The sequence below is a fragment of the Battus philenor genome, unplaced genomic scaffold (assembly GCF_028537555.1).
Source record: "Battus philenor isolate CCGP_79_NKW_IND1 unplaced genomic scaffold, ilBatPhil1.0.hap1 SCAF_19, whole genome shotgun sequence".
NCBI classification, from domain to species: domain Eukaryota; kingdom Metazoa; phylum Arthropoda; class Insecta; order Lepidoptera; family Papilionidae; genus Battus; species Battus philenor.
The window spans coordinates 47,711-67,982 of NW_027181681.1; the positions used below are offsets into that span (position 1 = coordinate 47,711).

General features: G+C 50.5%; 4 protein-coding genes across 6 annotated transcripts; 2 read left to right on the forward strand and 2 right to left on the reverse strand.

The window, feature by feature from the left end:
• Nucleotides 1–259: 259 nt before the first annotated feature.
• Nucleotides 260–4,365, forward strand: LOC137921615 (hemicentin-2-like). Its single transcript, XM_068764413.1, has 7 exons — nt 260–512; nt 1,079–1,403; nt 2,418–2,495; nt 2,566–2,649; nt 2,823–2,957; nt 3,064–3,527; nt 4,170–4,365. The coding sequence occupies exons 2-7, from the start codon at nt 1,131–1,133 to the stop codon at nt 4,363–4,365; spliced, it is 1,230 nt and encodes a 409-aa protein (XP_068620514.1). The 5' UTR covers nt 260–512; nt 1,079–1,130.
• Nucleotides 4,366–6,239: 1,874 nt separating this feature from the next.
• LOC137921510 (uroporphyrinogen-III synthase-like) lies at nt 6,240–7,527 on the forward strand. The gene has a single exon (XM_068764292.1). It carries the CDS (start codon nt 6,520–6,522, stop codon nt 7,258–7,260), a length of 741 nt encoding a protein of 246 aa, XP_068620393.1. The 5' UTR covers nt 6,240–6,519; the 3' UTR covers nt 7,261–7,527.
• Nucleotides 7,528–10,594: 3,067 nt separating this feature from the next.
• Nucleotides 10,595–13,065, reverse strand: LOC137921379 (uncharacterized). The gene is made up of 3 exons (XM_068764117.1): nt 12,516–13,065; nt 11,058–11,246; nt 10,595–10,985 (listed from the first exon to the last, which is right to left on the reverse strand). The coding sequence occupies exons 1-3, from the start codon at nt 12,831–12,833 to the stop codon at nt 10,677–10,679; spliced, it is 816 nt and encodes a 271-aa protein (XP_068620218.1). The 5' UTR covers nt 12,834–13,065; the 3' UTR covers nt 10,595–10,676.
• Nucleotides 13,066–13,770: 705 nt separating this feature from the next.
• On the reverse strand, nt 13,771–20,187 carry tej (tejas). 3 transcript variants are annotated; one of them, XM_068764098.1, is made up of 11 exons: nt 20,083–20,187; nt 19,807–20,004; nt 19,398–19,504; nt 18,175–18,731; nt 17,761–17,872; nt 17,328–17,625; nt 16,909–17,090; nt 16,700–16,841; nt 16,354–16,572; nt 16,160–16,273; nt 13,771–15,379 (listed from the first exon to the last, which is right to left on the reverse strand). In XM_068764098.1, exons 2-11 carry the CDS (start codon nt 19,993–19,995, stop codon nt 14,678–14,680), a joined length of 2,622 nt encoding a protein of 873 aa, XP_068620199.1. In that variant the 5' UTR covers nt 19,996–20,004; nt 20,083–20,187; the 3' UTR covers nt 13,771–14,677. The 3 variants fall into 3 exon arrangements, with proteins under 3 accessions (XP_068620199.1, XP_068620200.1, XP_068620201.1); XM_068764099.1 differs by lacking the exon at nt 16,354–16,572; XM_068764100.1 differs by lacking the exons at nt 19,398–19,504; nt 20,083–20,187 and having other exon boundaries at nt 18,175–18,321; nt 19,807–19,913.
• Between the last annotated feature and the right edge of the window lie 85 nt (nt 20,188–20,272).

Sequence of the window (20,272 nt, forward strand, 5' to 3'; positions counted from 1 at the left end):
CACCACCGCGTCTTATTAAATTACACAATTTCGCATAAAAGTCCTTAGAAATGTTTGGCGTGAATAATAACACGCATCAAGCGTAGCACACGCCTCGCGCCGGCCGGTCGCACTTTGGCTGTTAATTAAATTAATTTTGCGTTCAGAAGTCGATACGTAGCGGAGAGCGCGCCGACGGCGGCGCGGAGAGGCGCGGGGAGGCGCGGGGGAGCCCGACCGCCGCCTCCGTAGCGCGCGCTCGGGGCGGCAGTGACGTCGCACCGCGGCGCGGACTGCCTGTGCGATGTGAGGGCGGCCCGGCCGGAGGGCGCTGCACATCGCCGATGCGAATGTCCGCGAAGGATACTTATAACCGAAACAAATATGATCACTTTCAGCGACAGCCTAAAAAATAAGGAAGACTTCGGTTCAAAATTCAAAACTGATAGCTTACCTAAATGTCGTTGTGTTTTCATGGCTCTAAAATTACATCGACGGCCGGTGTTCACTGACGCGCGGAGTTGTCGCTGGCGGTGAGTTGCAACACTGGAGTATTCTTTTAATTTTCGCGAGCTTTTATTTCAAAAAGCTTAAAAATTATACTGACACAGTTCATTTGTCATCCTGAAAGGTTAGCCAAAAGTACTGCCGCGGGAGCCGGCGTCGGCCGCGCCCGTTTTTGTAGTGTGGTAGTGTTGTAGTACGTGAAAGAAACAGAAAGCGTACGCCGCGCTGTGACTCGGGCCGCGGCATCGCCACCTCGCCACCTCGCCTGTAAATTATCGCAACGACAGCTTAGTGTCGATCGGTACGCCGACGGTGCCGGTGGCGGCAGGGCTTGCACGCTGTGCGCTCGCGTCGGGCGCGTCGGCAGTACTAAGCAGCGAAGAGTGGTTGCTGTCATTCGTGCCCGCCGCCCGCGAGGAAACCCCGCCGAGCAAATGTCGCTGTCGCTCTGCTGACATCTGCTTTACTGAATGATAATAAACAAATAATTCTAGAAGTTTAATAATACGTTTTTTATACATTTTCTACTATATTTTTGTTAATGAACAAAAAGTATCGACGTCGTAAGAAGCAGTTGTAATTTTGAATGCAGCGCGTCTCGCTGAGGGTGAGGTGGGCAGGGGGGCAGGTGCTGGGCGACGGCGATGCGTGTCGCGCGGCTCGCAGCGCTGCTGGTGCTGTTGTTCGCGCTGGGAGCTGCGGATGCCCCGGAGGGGGAAGATGCGGAGCCGGACGCACAGCTGGGCGCGGCGGAGCTGGAGGCGGCCGGTGTGCCGGCGTGGCGCGAACTGTGGCGCGCGTCGCTGGAAGCGCTGCGCCGCGAGCCCAGCATCAACGAGACCCAGGAAGACGTGCTGGTGCAGCTGGGCGCGCCTGCCTACCTGCACTGCCCCGTGCGCAACCTCGGCGAACGCGGGGTCGGTACCCGCCACACCGCGACTGAGCCCACGCGCCTACGCGCAGCCTACGCGCGTTCATTACTATCGTGGCTCATAGAGTGCAGCGTTCGTTCTGGATATAATTCCTTCGGGGTCTTGCGCCCCCGCTGAGTTTCCTATCCTCGATCTGTTATTGTCACCCGTGACGGTGCGGCCTCAAAATCGGTGGGACGGCCATATTTACGATTTTCTTTAAAGTCCATCTGCACGATTTATTTTAGTATATACCGAAGAGTCCTGCGCAGAGAGGCTAATCCAGTTCCACTTACGCCGTCTTAATCTGTTGTTCGATTGTGTACTCTGGACATTTTGGACTCTGAAAGATTCACGCCGGAGACTTCTTTCAATGCCGACATGCCTTCCAATGGCGAAATGATAAGTGCTGATTGTCCTGTCCCAGATCGGTTTTCAACTCGACCGGCGCGCCATGGCGCTCGCCGGCAGCCCGCCGCGTGATCGTCAACTGCACGCGTAGCATAACCCTTCTGACGTTTCTCCGAATTCTTTCTACGCACTCTGTTAAGACTAGGGGCCGCAGATTGTATGTAAGCATTTTAGCTCCTGCTCCTCAGCAACCATAACACAGCGATTGCGATAGCTTCGGACGCGGCTGTCGTCAGCGCCGGGGGCGACGTGAGTCGCGCGGGCGCGGCGCGGTTCCGCTCGTGCGGTGCACCGACGTTTGCTGATATTTTCCGAACAATGCTCGCCAGCGCCCCGGGTGCCAGCAGTCATTAAATTAGCTTCTATAAATTTATGCATTGAACTTGTTAAAAATAAACGTGAGTAAATAGCCACCAGGAACTTCGTTCCCAAACGTTTGGATAGCTTTCTATAGTGAAACTTCACTTTAGAGAGTAAACAATTAATAAATCCGCCCTACGGACAAGACATGTATTTATCTAATGTGTTATTTTGGACAAGATTTCAGTTTGCCTTGTCATTTTGACTAAAAAGTTTGTCCGCCGGGTGCTGTGCGTGCTGCGCGCGCAGGTGTCCTGGGTGCGGCGCCGCGACTGGCACATCATAAGCTCCGGGGTCTTCATGTACACCAACGACGAGCGTTTCCAGGTGCGAGCGGCAGCCACGCGCCCCACGGCCCGCCGAGCACGCCTCACCGACCTCTTGTCTATCTGCACAGGTGCTGCACAGCGAGGGCTCCGACGACTGGATCCTGCAGATCAAATACGTGCAGAAGCGAGATAACGGCACCTACGAGTGCCAGGTGCGTCGGATACCACTAAGTATTACATATTGCGACAAGTAAGGCTACCCACCTCTGTCTTATCTTTTTATTTATTGTGTATACTTGGCATGAGATTGACGGTCGCAGTGCCGGCCGGCGGCGTGCACGCGCGCGTCCTCGCCGCCGACGGGTCTAGACTGCCGTATCTCCAGGTGTCGAGCGGCACGGGCACGCTGTCGCGGCTGGTGCACTTGCACGTCGCGGTGCCCGAGGCTTTCATACTGGGCGCAGAGGAGTACCACGTCGACGCCGGCTCCACAATAAACCTCGTTTGCATCATTGAAAAGGTACATGAACGCATTTCGTGTTACTTAAAAACGTTGTGAACGAGCTCCGGCAACGCAACAAGCTCGACCGAGCCGCTCGCGACTGTACGACGGCACGTGTCCGCAGAGCCCGGCGCCGCCGCAATACGTGTTCTGGTACCACAACGGGCGCATGGTCAACTACGACGCCGCGCGCGGCGTGAGCGTGGCCACGGCGCCCGGCGCGCGCACTCACTCTGCGCTGCGCGTAGCTGTCGCTGCGCCCGCTCACTCCGGCAACTACTCGTGCCGCGCCGCCAACGCGCCGCCCGCCAGCGTCACCGTCTACGTCTCCGAGGGCAGTACGTGTCCGCGCCAGGCGCTGCGCACCGCGCCGCCGCACCGCCCGCGCACTGCTCCGCACGCCGCCTGCAGCCCGCGCCTCTGTTGCAGGCGACAAGACGGCGGCCACGCAGCGGCGCGGCGCGAGCGGCCCACGCGCGGCTCCCGGCGCGCTGCTGGCGTGCGCGCTGCCGGCCGGCGCTCTGCTGGCGGCCGCGTGGCTATGAGCCCGCGCGCCGCCGCTCCCCGCCGTACACTGCAACTACTAAAGTGAATTGCTCAAAACTATTCAACGCGAATGGAACTATTGTACATTATTTCATAACTCGCCTTAGATCAAAATTATCATTTCTAGTTTATAAAGCGTGAGTTTCATATACTGTCTGTGTTTGCAAATAGCATGTGTTGTGTATGTCGGCGCATGCGCCGAATATTATCATGATCGTAACTCGCAAAAAACGAAGGAAAATTACTTGTAAATACTAGAGAAATAAATTGATGTATTCCCGTTAACGTTGTTTCATTTTGCATTCCGTCGCTAAAACGTGAACGTGAGCCGGACGGCAACAGCCAGACGCCCGCGCGGCACCAGTTTATTCGCATCGTTTAAGGCTTGTTAAAGCGAAAGCGCATCTTGAGATGCCGCACCCGGCGCCTCGGTACTGGAGGGAGAGAAACAAGTCCACGTTTTTGCTGACGACGCGTCTGTGTTTAAGCCTAAACGAAAAAAAATCTAATACTGCATACATCAATATTCTGAAACCTGATCGGACTCGCTCGTCCTACATTCTCGTTATCTATCTAATGAACAACGTACGGGTGAGTTGAACACAACATAAAAACGAAACTTTTCCTGGCTTTACTTGTAGAACAATGAGAACAAAGTTGTATTGCATCGTAAACCATCCGCAGCCGGCCCCTGAGCTATTCGCCATCAGAATGGCGACGCGTAGCTCTGCTGAGCAATGACGCACCATTTCCGCGCACTCTCAAGGCGGATGAAAAGTACGCTTACACCACTAAGACGCCGTCCCCGAGATATCCTCCTCGTATGTGTCGCCTCGCGGCCTCGCGCTCGACGCCGCAACCCCCGTCACTAGTCCGCTAGATATTTTTCTACTGAAGCTGCCTAAAATAAATGGTGTCCTTCAAGCCTATGTACAACTACTTCGAAGAGTGCTTGATCCGACGATTTTATATGCAGCGAGTGTATGGGCTCCCGCAGCTAGGAACCTGCTAGTACGCAGGCGGTTAAGCGCGGTCTAGAGGGGCTTCGTGCAGAAGATTGCGAGGACCCACAGGACCACGGGTCCATGGAGAAGCACATATAATTGAAATAAAAAGAGGCTTTTCTCGGCAAGTGGTAGGGAACCGGGATCTGGAGTTACCGGTTAGCTAACTGAGACTTCCAAACCCGTCTGGTCAGTTTGGTGTAGAGTTCTCCTATCTGGAGGAAGGTGAGGGGGCTGCCTACTTGCCACCGCGGCTGCCGATCTGGTTATTTACACCGACGGCCGCCGCATAGAGGATGTGGTTACGGCGTTCTGCGTTATGCAGGAGGCTGCACAGCTGCACGGCGAAAAACTCAAGTCTGGCAGCTTCTGCACTGTTTACCAGGCAGAACTGCTGGCATTAGTGGGAACGACAGCGTTCGCGGCCGGCGGATCGGCGCAGTCATGCGCCTTACTAAGCGACTCGCGGTGCGCCCTCCAAACAGTCGCAAGATCTGACACCCCCCATCCCTTAGCGTTAAGAGTAAAAGAGAATATAATGAAAGCGAGAAAAAATTGGGAAGGGATGTAAGTCTTTATTGGGTAAAAGCGCACGCGGGGACGGAGGGGAATGAGAAGGCGGATCAGCTGACCAACGACGCGGTCCTGAAGTGCAAAAGAAGATCAGACTACGAAGAATGCCCCATCTCATTCGTCAAGCGACAGCTTAGGCTGGGAACGCTATAGAATAAGAGGTATATGGAAAGTAGGACTGCATCGACAATGCGGAAGTTCTTTCCGGGCGCCGTCTTAGCCTACCGCGTGCTCCGTAGTATCGAGGTGAACGCGGTCTTAGTCCGGCTCTTCACGGGACACGGGGGGTTCTCCGAGTACTTTCACCAGTTTAAGCTCAAGGAGGACCCCTCGTGCTTCTGTGAACTGGGCGTGGACTAGACCGTGGTCCACCTGGTAGCCCACTGTCTCGCATTCGAAGGACTCGGGGTTGACTCAAAATGCCGGTTAGGCATGAAGATCTGCGAGGAATTAATGGCCTCGCTAATAAATATATTATTTATATAATATTTAACTCTAGGATAGGCATCCTTTCATTACAAGACCCCCGTATAGTCTCTATCGATAACTGTTCATTAGTTACGTTTATATGCTCATAGAAGCTCTGAAAAATTGATTTATGGTAACTCTCTTTACAAGTCTTTAGTGAATGTCACGTCAAGGTTAATTCGAGTTGTTTGTGGTGTATATTTTCGATCTGTAATAAGTAAGATAATTTAAATGAAAATCAGAAGTTTTTTTTCAATGAATAACACATTTTAAATTTGATAATCAGAACAATGTAAACATAAAATTCTAATCTCGTAAATAATAAGTGCCCCATATTCCGCGATACTTTTCATTTACATTTTTTTATTATATTAAATTACATGTACTTCCCGCCAGTGATAATTCGAATTATATTATTCAAACAGAGCAAAACATCATGTCGAGATAATATAATAAGGATTGGAGGTAAAGTGTAAATCGCGTAAAAAAAAATTAAATAAGAACACAATCAACAAAACAGATTGTTAAAAGAACAATAATTAAAGTAGTTACGATTTTTTGAGATTTAAACATTATTACATTATAAACAACTAATCACGGTAACGTACTAAATGTTTCATATATATCTTATATTGGTACAAGTATCCAAATGCAAAAACTTTCTAAGCTGTCAAACCTTGCACCTGTCAAATGTTGACTTAAAAAAAAAACTTCGTTTTGAAATAAATATATTGTATAATTTTCTCGCGAAGTGGTATTCTCTAAAGATTTACTAATAATAAGATTTAAATTATAATTATATCACGCGCTATCAGCGGTCATTTAATGATTGTGAGTTGCGGTCGCTTTGCAAATGATATCAAATTCAATATCTAGAGTTCGCCTACACTTCTCAAACGGCTTCCTGTTCTCTCAGGGTCAAACCTGCTTAGTGGTGCCCTACTCAATAAACTGTTCGCCATTTTAATGTCTAGAACAAAGCGACGACCATGAAGAAGATATTGTTTTTTAAGAGAGCCTCGGAGGACTACGAAAGGGCTTGTTCCAAGTACAACTACGAGCCTATTTTCATTGAGCCGCTGCAATTCGTGTACAAAAACTCGCAAGAGCTGGGAGAGAGGCTTCAAGACGTGAACTACAACGGCCTGGTGCTGACAAGCCCGCGCGCAATCGACGCCGTCTCCGAGTGCTGGGCGCCTTCCAAGTTCGTGGTGTGGAACACGAAACGCGTTTACACAGTCGGTGAATCCAGCGGCCAGAAGGTTAAATTTTTGTTAGGTTTAGAAGCTCTTGGAACATCCACAGGAAACGCTGAAAATTTGGCAAAACTTATTATCAAGGAAAATTGCGCTCCCGCAAAGTTCCTCTTTCCCTGCGGTAACTTAAGTTCAGAAGTGTTACCAAATATGTTAGAGTCTAGTGGAGTAACAGTTGACTCCCTAATGGTGTATGAAACTAAGGAGAATGACAAACTGAGAACAGATCTCATGTCAGTAAATGAAGAAGAGGATCCTTGTGGCATGGTGTTCTTCAGTCCATCGGGCTGTGAGTACATCCACCGACAGCTGCAGACCTTCAACAACAAGCTGTCTACCCTGCCACACTTTGCCATTGGAAACTCAACTGCACACAAGATTGAGAACTTGGGCTTAGAGATAGCAGGCGTGGCAGTCCGACCCAGCGCCGGGTGTGTCATAGAATCTCTAGAACAGTATTTCAGGACTCTGTGAGATGGCACCTGAAACTTATGGTGAAGGATTGTAAATGGTTGTGCTACAGTTTGTAAAATTGTATGTAATGGGCATTAGTGTATATAATTTGCAAGCACTCAAACCTGTTCAGTGTTACCACAACAAAGCCAGACATCTCTCTGGTACCAGAGGGAGCAGTGTATCATCTTATTAACAGGCACTTTTGCATACCGCAGCTTATAATTAAACTAATGTAAAATGAGGTGAACTTTGGGGTGGAATATAAGCTTTGTTATTAAAAAGGAATGTTTCTTGTTATTTAAACAACCCTTTACATTTGGCCATGTCAGTGTTTCTCCTGGTATCAACCCATATTCAAACAGGTACAGCTTTGTAATTGCAACAGCACGGCACTTGCTCTGATTGGCATGTGCCTGAATGTATGGTGTTCTTGTTTGGGATGCTTTGGTCGAGTAAAATGTCTAGTTTCTACAATGACTGCGCTATAGACACATTTCCCTTATAAGATATTAGTAAATACAATTGCCGTGCAAGAGATAAGGCCTAGTCAATAGCGGGCTTGAGTGGGAAAGTTGACAGACATTTAAACATGCAGTACTACTTTTAATTACAAAATCACCTAACTTCCTATGGTATATTAGGTAGTTTTCTCGGCCAGGAGCAGAGGTATTCCCGTGAACTTATATTGCTTTGAACAGGTTCGCCATTTTTGCCTTCATGATGTGGTTTGCGTGATTTTTGTGAATGTAAAATTTATGCTACCCAGATACATTTTATTAAATTCTTGACTACAATGTATACTTGAGTTCATAAGTAATGAATTTAAAGGCATGCAACGTTGAGCCTCAGCGCGGACACACCGCGCCCGCCACATAGATGTCGCACGTTAATGTGTTTAAGATAACTCGATGCCGCACACCCACGGGCTCGTCGCGAACTTTTCGTCTACAAAAGCATGTTAAGCATTGGTTAGATTGGCCGCATACTTAAATTTTCTGTCATCTTGGGAGTGCCGCCGCGCCTCTCTGAAGCACGCGGGACATTAGCACAGAGCGACAGAACTCTGAACGTGACTCGAACCTAGATCTGGATTTTACGTCGAACAATATTCGCAGGTAACACTGGACTCGTCCCCGACCGGTCCCTCTGAGGTGGCGGGGGCTACAGTAGCAGTGATCTGGTATGCCCGGTATGGACTTAACGAAATGTACACGGCCAACTCTTGGCAGTCGCTTAGAGTGCGTTGAGCTCATTCGGAGGCGCACGCACCCGGGGCTACAGTGTACGAGTGAACGCACCTGCCTCTGCCTGCGCAACGGAGGCGGGCTCGCGTGGCGTCATGTCCGTCCCCTTCGCAACGGGCCGAGTTGCCTCCTCGGCTTGGGGCAGCGGAGGCTACTGCGCGCGTTGCATGTTGCGGCGCTTTCATTTTATCAACTAGCGCCAACGACACCGCACCTTCCGTCTATATCTCGTCCGCGCTTCACGTTCGTTATGTCCGAACACCCGATAAACATTAATAACACACTCGCAGACACAGGTGTGCATGCGCGCACCTACACGTCGTGTCGCTTCAGGTTCGACACGCCGCGCCTGTTGCAACTATCGTCCTCTCCAACAGTTTATAAAAAAGTATCTGGCTCCGGGATTTTTGAACAGTTCATAGTTAAAGCAGTAGCTTCCCCCCCGTGCCTGTACCGCTTGCTGCGGCGCCGGGGGCACTCGACGACGTCTGCACCGGGACCATGACTTTGCATTTTCTGATCCACGCAAATATAATCACACATTTTCACAGAGCATTCGATTCTCCATAAAAATAAATTGTTATCAAAAAAAATTCAACAGCGGCGAGTTGCACCCGCGGACAGGCCAGTCTTGCAACAGAGGCGACGTTCAAACGAAGACTCCGGTTCGAACAAAATCGAGAAATGAATTATTTAAGATGATTATATTTTTACGTATACATTATTGTTAGTTTCTTTTACCATGGAAATTAAACAAATAAATAATATTCTTTACAATTGTGTTTTTAATTACGTCCGCCGCAACTGCCGTCCGCAGGACTGCTCTCGCGGCGGCTGAACACAATAGTTCGTCCACTTGAATGGCCGTCCGCAGGATTTGGATGACATTTCGCGTTTTACTTTGACCCAGGTCGCGGGCATTTCGTAGCTTAGATATGAAAGGAGCAGTCGCGAGGGCCGCCGGGAGCCGCATAACACAACACCGCGGAGCGCTAGCGTCGTCGGTTGCGCGATCAAAGCGATGGACGCCACAGATTGGTCAGGCAGACGCGCGCTCTGAACTAATTTCCATGTATGGGGTAGTGACCGTCCACACTTCTCTGCGGCGCGACCCGTTCCGTCGCACACAGGAGCCCGACTTTCTTATCGGAACTTTACTGTTGAGGATTAATTTGAATAAAGACAACATTAGATTGTATAAAAACCATATATTATTGTTAAAATTTAAAAGTAAAAATGATTCAGTTGCCCAGCCCGCCCCCGCGACACGCGCAGCGGTAGACCAAACAATCTTAAGACAGCGGCCGCCTCGGCGCTCACGTGCATTACAAGAAAACAAAGGCGCAAGCGGGCCCGGCCGGAGCTGGTCGCACGCTGGTTCACAATGTGCACGCCGCGTCCCGTAACCTCGCAGACGGTCGCGAACATTACCCGCATTACCCGCGCGTATTGCAATAGGGCTCTCCGAAACAGACGTGACAATGTGAGGGCCGCTCGTTAAACCAGCGTGCCCGTCAGCTCATCGCTCACGTTCGGGGCGGCCTGACCACGATAGTGTCGAACGAACGGCGCCGTGTCGTGATATGTAAGTGGCGCGGGGGGCGGGATTGGGCCGTGTGGGGGGGGGGCGTCCGGCGCGGCTCCGACCCGACAACGGTACAGATGTCGCGGTAACGCGGCGAGCGCAACACCGGACAGTATAAAATGACTTCCTATAAGAAACATCTGCGGGTACGTCTGAGGTGTCCCTTACTCCTAGTTACATGTCCCTATACAACTCGAGTCGTGCAAATGATGCGATCAGAAGCGGCCTACACGTACATACACGCACACACAAGAACCTGCCTACCTCGCCTCGCCTCCCGCGACACAATGCGCACCGACAACTGAACACCGAATGTGGAGTGCGGCGCGGGGCTGCCCCGGCTACAACGACGGCAACTTTCGAAACGCCCCGTTTTTATTAGCTGTCGGGAAATAATTTTATATATAACAATTTACAAGAGAATATTAAAAATACAAAAGTTAGGAATCTGATAAAGTGTTCTGAATTCGGATTTGGCTCGTGCGCGCGGGGCCTGCCGTGTCGCGGGCGGGGTCTCTACGGGGGAAGTGTCGCCGCGCTCGCCAGCGGCGTCGCTCCGGCGGCGGCGAACGGGGGGGGCGCCGCCCCGTTCAGAACTCCGTGGGCTATAAGGGGTGGTCGCGCGACGTGCAGGGCTGCGGCTGAGGCACAGCGCGGTAGGCGGCGCCACTGGAGCGCCGCGAGCCGTCGCGCCCAGCTCCCGGCGCGCAGGCAGCGCGCGCATGTCGCACCGCGCCCAGCGCCAGCCCCGCCGCCAAGCACGCGCCGCTCAGGCCCAGCCCCGCCGCGGCCAGCAGCAGATGCGCGAGCTGGCGCGGCGCGTACCGGTACCCGGGCGCCAGCAGCACGGCGTGCAGCGTAAGCGCGCCGCCGCCTGCCAGCGCGAGCGCGCTCCACGCGCCAGCGCACCCTCCCTGCCGGAGCAACGTACAAACCGTCACACAACGCTGCGCTGGTGCGCGCCGCGGGCAATGCGGTGCACTTACCAGTTTGTTCCAGTCGATGGGTAGCAGGTCCGCAAGGCGAGTGACGTGCATGGCCAGCAGTAGCGCGTGCAGCATGAGCGACGAGAGCGCGGCCAGATGCAGCAGGCGAACACGCGCCGCCAGCGGCAGCTGCCCCGCACGCAACCCGGCGCCCGCCCACACGCAGCCGCACGCGCCCAGACTCCACACCTGCGCCGCGCACCGGCAAAGTCAAGAGCAGCACATGGTCTCTGCACATTCACTCGCATTAACATTAAAGTTACATTAATGTTAAAGTTGCTTGTGACAACTCCACAGTTACTATTCCAATGCCACAACTTAAGACTTCTTTACAATCTAGGCAAATGACAACACTCGCTCATTAAAAACTAATTCATGAGACAAATGTGACAACCATTGTAAATATAAAAGCTCTGCTATTAATATTCCCTAAGGCATTATTTCCATTTGTCTACAAAACAAAACGCCTCTCAGGGGACGGCATTGTGTGCCATTGTCTACACACCAAAATGGCTTTTGAACATTCAACTTCAATGAACTCACTCAGACATTTATCTTTTTATGAATTATTAAATACCTCCGCAGCACGCGAGAGCCAGTAGAGCAGTGGCTGCTCGCTGCTTAAATATTAACTGCCCCTTAACATTGCTTTGTGAACAAATTAGTGGGGCACCATCATGTGCTACATATGCACAGGTGCAGCAACTAAGTTTTGCTTATCACAACTAGCAACAGTAAATCACTATTTCTCTTTTAAATGTAACCCAATAAAAACACACAAGTCTTAACTTGCCAACGGATGTATACAAAGAAAGCCTCAGTTGAATGCCACCTCTCCACCAAAACTGGCCACATAAACCTTGTTGTTTATCTTTTATATATTAAATATCCTAGAAACACTGCAAAACTGTATCCTGCCTTGAGATTTGTGATTACAATAAGTACACACTTGCACAACTTTGCTATGATGGCCTAGTTTAGGTACTGGCAAGCTATGAATCATGTGCCGGTGAAGCAAACAGGATTACGGTGAGACCTAATATGCTCATTGCATAATGAAAAAGTAGGAACTGTTAATATGTTCAGGTTTGCGAGTTGCTTCAACTGGATTAATAAAATCCTCTATGTTTAAAAAAGCAGCAAGTTTCATGCAAGATTTTCAATTCCTTTTGAAAATCTTGTATGAAACCTATACAGCATCAACTACATCATTGTATGCAGAGCATATTGCATTCCGTCCAGGCAATGGCCTCTCATCCCTGGCGATGCGCAACACCTGGTCTTTAATGACAGATAGACAGTTTAGTACATGCTTTCAGTGAGTGGTCCGTGAGGAAGAGGCTCACCATAACCGTGCTTTCATCATGCAATATTTTGTATTGATCAAATGAATGGTACTGTTGACACAAGTTTGCAAACTGGGTGCAGATTGGGTTGCCTGGGGACGAGGGGACGTACCACGACGAGCAGCGTTATGGCGCCGCGCGCGGTGCGTAGGTGCCGCAGGTGGCAGTAGAGCGGCGCCAGAGCGCGCGGGCTGCGCGGCGGCGCGCGCGAGTACTGCGCGTGCGAGTCCCACGAGCGCTCCGTGAGCTCCGTGCCGGCCGGCGAGCGCCCGCCCGCACCGCACCCGCTGCCCGCGATCTCGAAGTCCTGCACCTCCTCGCCGCGGCAGCTCACGGGCTCCAGCTCGCGGATCTCCTCCAGCAGCAGCTCCACCTCGTCCGCCGAGTACAGCTCGCTCGACGACACGTAGCGCGCCGGCGCCGCTTGCATGTCAGCCGCGCGCGGCCCGCTGCCTGCGCCCCGCCTGCCCGCGGCGCATCCCTTCTCCGCTCCTCCGCTTCACGGTGCTGGCCCGCGCGCGCCCTCCCGCATCCTCCGGCACTCAAGATCGTGCTGTATCTACCGACGCGCCGAATCGTAAACAGATTTTCTCAGGGACGCTCTACCAGCACGCCATGTTTGTTATCATATTTTTTTTCAAACAATTTTAATCTATGCTTATTTGTACCATAGACAACTACATTCGGATATTTTTTGTGAAAACGATTAAGGTTTGTGTGCAAGTTTAAAAAATCTGCATTAAACGAAAATTTTTAATAAAGTATGAATGTGTATTAAATTATTATAACTAAGCATTTAAAATGTGCTGTTAATAAAACAAGTAATTATGTATTACCTGGTGGGTTCACCTAACAATTGATGATACCGTTTACCAAAGAGGAACGGTGCTACGAAAAGCATTGTAACAGAAAATCCGGTATCGTTTTTCGTCTACACTTACGGGTTAAAATAATGGATTAAATCATTTTTAAAAAATGGTGCTCTTATTATTGCTCGTACTTATCGATAAACATTGCGAAATCATTTTCCTAGGGTATGTAAAAATTAAAGAAAATATAAATACTAAAGAATTTTTTAACTATACTAGCAAACGTAGGAGCAAGACACGCAAATAAATATAATTACTGCACTTAAGTCTTTGTTTATTTAGAGATCGGACGCCTTAATCTCAAAGAAACATCATTTTTACTATAATTTGACGTTGGTGAGACGAATTGCGCTGCCAGAGCAATTAACATTCAATTCAGTTTGAGTGCGTCCTGTACCTCGAGCATCTGACACGAGATAAATGTCACTCGGATCGCGTCGAGTGACGTAAATATTTGGGGCGGGGATATGATAAATAAATCAGTAAATACTTGTCAACTGCTTTATTCGTAAAAATAGATAGAAATATATATTGCGTCGTACACGTATCACAGACTCAATGAATGAGAATCACTCTCTTTGCGTTCAACATAAGTTTACATGCAAAAATAACATAGTTCTGTACATTATATAGTATATTTTATTTTGACATGTGGAATTATCGTTTTCATCGGCAGATAGTTTATAAAAGGTGGAGCTACATTAGCCCTTTATATTCAAGAAAAATAAATCTGTGATGGGAGCGCGGCGGAATATCGTCCGCGGCGCGCGCCCTCTGGATGTTCGTCAATGCAATTCACGACTGTATCTTTTGTAATCAATGATTAGGTATCTCCAATTGTCCGTTATTGTGCAAAAGCAAAACCTAACCAACTCGTGACTGCGTATAACAGAGATTTTTTTTTTTTCATTTTATCGCGCACGTGGCCAGTGTTAGGGCACTAATCAGATTTGCCCGTCGAGGTTCCATTTTACAGATATTACATCTTTCACGTTTTAGTATTACCTTGGTTCTAAAATATAAGGGCGAGCGGCGAGGGTACACGTGTAATTCCCACAAAAGGAGTTGATGTACTGTTGTTCTGTGAAATTATTTATATGTCGAGTTAATAGTAGATACGCCGTAAAATCGTCGATCAATATATTAAGTAGCGCCATCGATACGGCAGGGAGTTCTGCTCCGAGCTTGCCTGCTGAGAGTGGCAGGCAAAACTCGACTGACCTTTGATTAAACTTATGACTAAAATCAATAAAACTTAAGTTATAATGAACTCCAAAATTGTCTCAAAAAGTATGCAGACATTCGATGACTGCATGGCGAAAGAGGATGCCCGCTTAGCAGGTGCCGACGGTGGCCCGCGTACCAGAGCGGAAGCTGGACGGAAAAGTAGAGTTCGCCGGCGGCATCAAGCGTACGCCGTCGGGGGAGTGGACGTCGCCTCCTCAGTCGGTAGGGGAGCGGCGTGCGGGGTGAGGGTGTTCTCGGACCCACCGGCTTGTGCCGCGGCCACGTCGGAGTTGACCAGCGCGCGCTCTATGGCCTCCATCATGTATCTGTGTGCCGCGAGAGGGTCCATCTGGACGAGACGAGAGTACATTTCACATTCGGATGCTGTAAGGGTAACATTGGAGAGCTTCGACTGAGGAAAGAGGTTCGATTGAGAAGTCACAGGGCAGTGCGCCTCGCGGTTGGTGGGCGTAGAACATCGCGTCGGATTAGCGGGCTGGCAGTGCCGGGAGACGGGGGAAGGAGGCAGCAACCAGGGCTGATGCGGAGGCACGACTGAGAGCCGCGGCGCTCCGAGCTGTTGCTTTGCCCACGAGAGGGAGTCCAATTGGAACAGGCTATTGGACGACCTCGTTGTAAATGCGCAGTCGAACTGGTAGAGTGTATGGGCGATGGGAACCGCCGGAGAAGAGAGAGGGGACTGCGCAGAGAGGCCGGAAGTGGAGGCGACCGGAGGCAGACTGGCCGGCACGTGACGGCGGTAGTCCTCCACGCAGTCTAGGGTGATGCCGTTGCGCAGGTAGTCGTGTATCTCGGCGTAGCTGGGCGTGTCTCCGCTCTCCAGCGCCTCGAAACTGGGGTACAGGTAACACTCCGACGTCTGAAACAATCCACCCGGTTAGCGGTGATTTGTTGTTGACCGGACGGGGCCTTGTATACGAGGAGGACTCGGGTGGGCGTTCAGACCTCGCAGGTTATGCGCCGACCAAGAAAAAAGTATGCCAAATAAGAAGTAAGCATGTTTCTTCTTGTATACATGGGGCCGATATTCGGGAATCCTAAGCCATGATGTTCTTGCCAGGCATGGTATGCCTTGTCGACGGACACGTGTGTATGGGCAAGTAAGAAAAATCATCTCGTTTGCGGTTGGAGAGCTAAACATACGTAATCTTAATCTCGGGGGCAGGGGTCGCTGGTGACTTTTGGAAGCAAACTGCAGACAGCAAAACTCAGATACTATGTATGCAGCACGACATGATGTATATATTAATTATTGTAGAGAGCCGCGAGTCGGGCGTTTGAAGCTGGCGTGCAGCGCGGCCAGGCGCGGAGAGCGCGGAGGACACGGGGGGCGCGGCGGGTGGTGCGGCGCGGCCTCGTCGCAGGCCCAAGCCGCCAGTTGACGCGGGCGCTGCACCTCGCTGGCGGATGCGGATATTTCGCTTGACGTGTCCGTGTGGTGCCGTGGGAGCTGCGCGATGACTTCTGGCGAGCCATCCTCGAGCTCGTTGGATATGTCGGAGCTGCTGCCGGAGCTGGTGCTACAGGATGTGCCGAGGAGGCGAGCCGGTCGCAGAGCAGCGCCGCGAAGCTTGACTTCAAAAGTCGGACTTCGGATAGCTGTCGAGTGAGCCGGAGGAGTTCGGAGCGGCGCACTTACCCCGACACAGGTGTCCGGCCGCCGCTCGGCGTGACCGGACCTGATCATCTCGATGTTGATGCAGACATCCTCGCTGGCAGAAGTGTCGACGAGCATCACTTCTAACACGTCGTCCTGTGAATCGAACACAAATAAATTTTGGCATTGCATTCTCTCTCTGTTTAAATCGGCGCGTAAAGTGAGGCGCGGTTCACCTTGCGCGGCAGCAGCTGCGCGACAAGGCGGCGCTGCGTGACGAGTTGCAGTAAGTGCGCGGCGGCGGCGCGCGGCCAGCGGCGCGCAGCATCAGGCGGGCGCACGGCAGCCAGGCGTGCGCGCATCGCCTGCCGCGGCAGCACGCCCCAACGCCGCGGCAGCGCGCGCAGCCCTCCCACCGCGCAGCGCTCCACCGTACCGTAGTCCACGTGCAGCACCTGTCGCGCACGGCCCGGCACAACGAACCAACGATCAAACACTAGGCAATGCTCACGGGCTCGTAGCACCGGTTTATATCGACGGTGCGAATGCAGAGTGCAGTGTCACGCAGCGCAGGAGACCCACCTTGACGGTGTCGCTGTCGACGATCTTAACGATGAGCGAGCGGTGCCAGTCGCCGTCGTAGCGGCTGCTGCAGTACTGGCCGACGCGCACGGCGCCGCGCGCCAGCACGCGCTGTCGCCCCGCGCCGCGCTCGTAGTACTCACTGCACAGGACGCGCACGTCAGCGGCGCCGCGGGCATGCCGAGGCACACGCCCGCCGTCATACTCACTTCATCTCGTCCATGATATCCTCCATGGCGATGTTGTAACGCTCGCCCAGGCGCACGAGCCACAGGTGCGAGGGCGAGTACACCTCGCCCACCAGCACCTCAAGGGCGTCGCCCTGCGGCGGCTCCGGCGGCGGGATACTCTCCAAGTAGTGCATACAGTCCGCCGGGAACACGTCCTCATCCTGCGCACGCACGCTCTGCTAAACTGACGTCGTCGTGGCGGGGGCTACCGTTACACACAAACTACGGTACACCCTCCATCTCACAAATAAATTGTGCCATCAAAGCTGTATCGTCTAGTCTTGTCTAACTCTAGAACGTCATTTTAGCCCAGGTACATGATTTTAATAAATCCGACGCAGCGCGTGACCGCGGCAGACCATCGACACAGCGTGGGGGGAAAACGATATGAACTTTACGTAAGCAATGCCGGGCAGCGCGTCATCGGGGTCGTGCGTAGCGCACTCCGCGCTGGCGGGCGCAAGGCGAGGCACGGCGCGGGACACGCCGGCGGGCGCCGTACATGCCGCACCGGAGTGCGCGCTGGGGAGCGCGCTAGGGGGCGCGTGGGGCAGCATGACACGCCGTGCTTGCAGGCGCCAGTCAGCGGCGCCAGGCGGCCGCCAGATATGCAGGACGTCCTCGAGCATGCAGGCCAGGCTCAGCACGCTGGTGTACCCGAACCGCGAGATGTTTAGCTCTCGCCCGTACCGCTTCCTGCAACGCCGCGCGCCACCACTAATTGCAGTTGTCATCAAAGGTTCAAAATCTGTGACACACTAGTGAAACACTTTGTTCATTGTCCCGTCCTCTGTCCGCTTTGTGACGTAGGACAGATCCGCGCAACGGTACCTGTATAGCCCAACGAGGTCGGCGCACCACACCCCGTCCGGGTGATCTTCGATGAGGCCACCGATTTCTGTCTTTAACTCTTCCAGTCGCGACCAACTGGAGCTGCTCCCGCCTGCAGAAGGTAAAAATGGCTGCGGTTGAGTGAGTCCGCGTAATTAAAAAAAATCAAAATACAAGATGCAATGTCCATTGCCCATCGATCCCATAGTCGTTACAGATAAGCGGCACGCACAAGGTGCTTGTGGGCAATCACCAGCGCCACCTGGCAGCGGCACGTATTGCGAGGCGTCAACTACGCGACAGTCGTGTGCCATCCAAGTAACTAAGTTGGAAGCGATCGAAGAGCTCCAAAAGCAAGGAAACTGCAGTGGGTAATAAAGGCAAACATGGAGAGCTGCCATATTCTGTACTTACTGGACGACGTCCGACGCGAGGGGCCGCTGTCGCCGCTGTGAGTGTCCGCGTCGCGGTGCAGGGGCATTCGCTTCCTCATGAAGTTCTGGAGCGCAGTTCCTGACACGCCGCTGTACTTGCGCTGGCAGTCGCTTTTCGCTTTAGTGTCTTCTGAATGGATGTAGTTGTGTTTATAGTTTTCGTGGCTGGCAGCACTCGACTGAGTTATAAGACTGGGAGGCTGGGATTTTTTAAAGGAAGTAGGAAGCGGCGATTTTTTGGCTGCGCAATTTGGACGCTCAGCTTGAATGGTTGAAGAATTTTGGGTTTGTTGGGATGCAGAATATGGTATCTGGGTTTGACTGTTTTCTATATTTGAACTTTGTACTTGTCTGGTTTTAAAATTTGGAAACTGGGCTTGTGTAGTTGCAGATTTAGTGAGTAGACTCAGTTCAGATGAAGCTGTTGTGCGCGGGAACTGGTTGGACGCTGGCCTCGGATGTGCACTACCCTTTGTGACGAACGAGTCATGCACGAGGTTTTCCGGCGGAGCCGCTACGCTACGCCTCTTTTGTTTGCTGCAAGCGGTAAGCATTTGTGTTTGCCATTAACTGTCTCTTTGCTTTGTGTGTGAAAAAAAAATATACAACACAAAATCCCTCATCATGTACTTATCACCGTAACCTATTTTATATTATTATTGCACCAATCAGAACAGATTCTGATATAGTAAATAAAACAATTAATATGCTGCATGTCCTATCAACTGCTAGCAAACAGTATTATGTAACAACCACTGTGCACAAGTCAGAAACACTTACTTCTGAACTGTTAGCAAACTTACATTACACACGTCCTAAACAAAATGCATGCAGTGCGGTTCTGTTGCAGAAACCAGCCAATAGAGATAATGAATGCCAACTTGCACAACAGAGATATGTACCACACAGTAACAAGTGCTGCAAAATTATTTTCAGGCAATTTCATTTCAGTAGCCTTTACATTTATCATTAGCCCGTGCTACTTGCTAAACGAAAAGTTATTTTTGTGTTTTACTATCAATGGTCTTGAGTTGAATGCTCAACATAAACAAGAAGAAGAAGAAACTTGCTTTCCTATTTTTTTTATTTGAAAGTTCACAGAACTAATTTTTGCACTGAGAGACAGAAATAGGTGAGCATCACACCATGCCATTATTATAATTATGCCAAAATCATGAAGATATCTCAATTGTAACCACCCACCATTTTTGTGAGACTGTCACCCTTTGTTTTTGAACAAATTTGTCAATGTGTTTCAGTGTTTCCGGCACAATCAGTGTTAACTCTGGATTTCCTAGTGACCCCTGAAACTGTGCACAGAACATCAGTTTTATCCAAAAAGCATAATGCGAGCATAAGCATATGTAAATATTTTATCACTATATAAAAATTATTTATGAAACAAGAGCAGAGGGAACTTTGAAAGCCTCCAAAAGTTGAGTCCATATAGACTCGCTTATAAAGCCTAGACTGACTGTAGTTGCCCTTGACATATGTGGTAATCACTAAACTCATTTCAGCTTCATGCTACATATCAAGAGCGTCTATTCAAATCTGTCACTTGAACTAGAAGCTATATTCAATTATAAATAAGTTCGGGCATGATACTCACTAAAAAGCAGTCGCTGCATCTTTCCCTCAGAAACGAGGCAGGATCCCTATAGCCGAACTTAGACAGCGGCAGCGGGCTGCCCATCATTTCGCGATAATCTTTCACTAGAGAGCGAACGTCCATTTGTGTCGGGCTCGACACCACTAGCGAGCGGAGCACCGACTTCAACTCTTTTATCTCAACCTCCATACTGATCACCTTTAATCAAAATTTGTAATAAATTGAAATGGTTTCATCGTGAAATAAAACATGAATCAAAATATAGAAAATACTTACTGAATATTCTACGAAGCCCTTAAATTTAAATTATTTATAAATAAGTAGCTTCAAATTATTCTTTTATGTCATAAAAAGGTTATTTTTTTTATTTATTGTGAACAAGTGTTGAATTTAAACTTTATTTGAATTCAATGGTACAGACTACATATTAAAAATTTCTTACAGATTATGTGTTCATTTTAACGTC

Excerpts from the sequence above, each read along its gene's own strand:
- LOC137921615 (XM_068764413.1), top strand. The coding sequence starts at position 1,131 with ATGCGTGTCGCGCGGCTCGCAGCGCTGCTGGTGCTGTTGTTCGCGCTG. Across the intron at positions 2,496-2,565 it reads CCAACGACGAGCGTTTCCAG|GTGCTGCACAGCGAGGGCTC; the intron begins GTGCGAGCGGCA and ends CTATCTGCACAG. Across the intron at positions 3,528-4,169 it reads CGTACACTGCAACTACTAAA|CCGGCCCCTGAGCTATTCGC; the intron begins GTGAATTGCTCA and ends AACCATCCGCAG.
- LOC137921510 (XM_068764292.1), top strand. The coding sequence starts at position 6,520 with ATGAAGAAGATATTGTTTTTTAAGAGAGCCTCGGAGGACTACGAAAGG.
- LOC137921379 (XM_068764117.1), bottom strand. The coding sequence starts at position 12,833 with ATGCAAGCGGCGCCGGCGCGCTACGTGTCGTCGAGCGAGCTGTACTCG. Across the intron at positions 11,247-12,515 it reads CCATAACGCTGCTCGTCGTG|GTGTGGAGTCTGGGCGCGTG; the intron begins GTACGTCCCCTC and ends TGCGCGGCGCAG. Across the intron at positions 10,986-11,057 it reads CCATCGACTGGAACAAACTG|GGAGGGTGCGCTGGCGCGTG; the intron begins GTAAGTGCACCG and ends TTGCTCCGGCAG.
- tej (XM_068764098.1), bottom strand. The coding sequence starts at position 19,995 with ATGGAGGTTGAGATAAAAGAGTTGAAGTCGGTGCTCCGCTCGCTAGTG. Across the intron at positions 19,505-19,806 it reads GATGCAGCGACTGCTTTTTA|TTTCAGGGGTCACTAGGAAA; the intron begins GTGAGTATCATG and ends TTCTGTGCACAG. Across the intron at positions 15,380-16,159 it reads GGCCGGACACCTGTGTCGGG|ACGTCGGAGTGTTACCTGTA; the intron begins GTAAGTGCGCCG and ends GGATTGTTTCAG.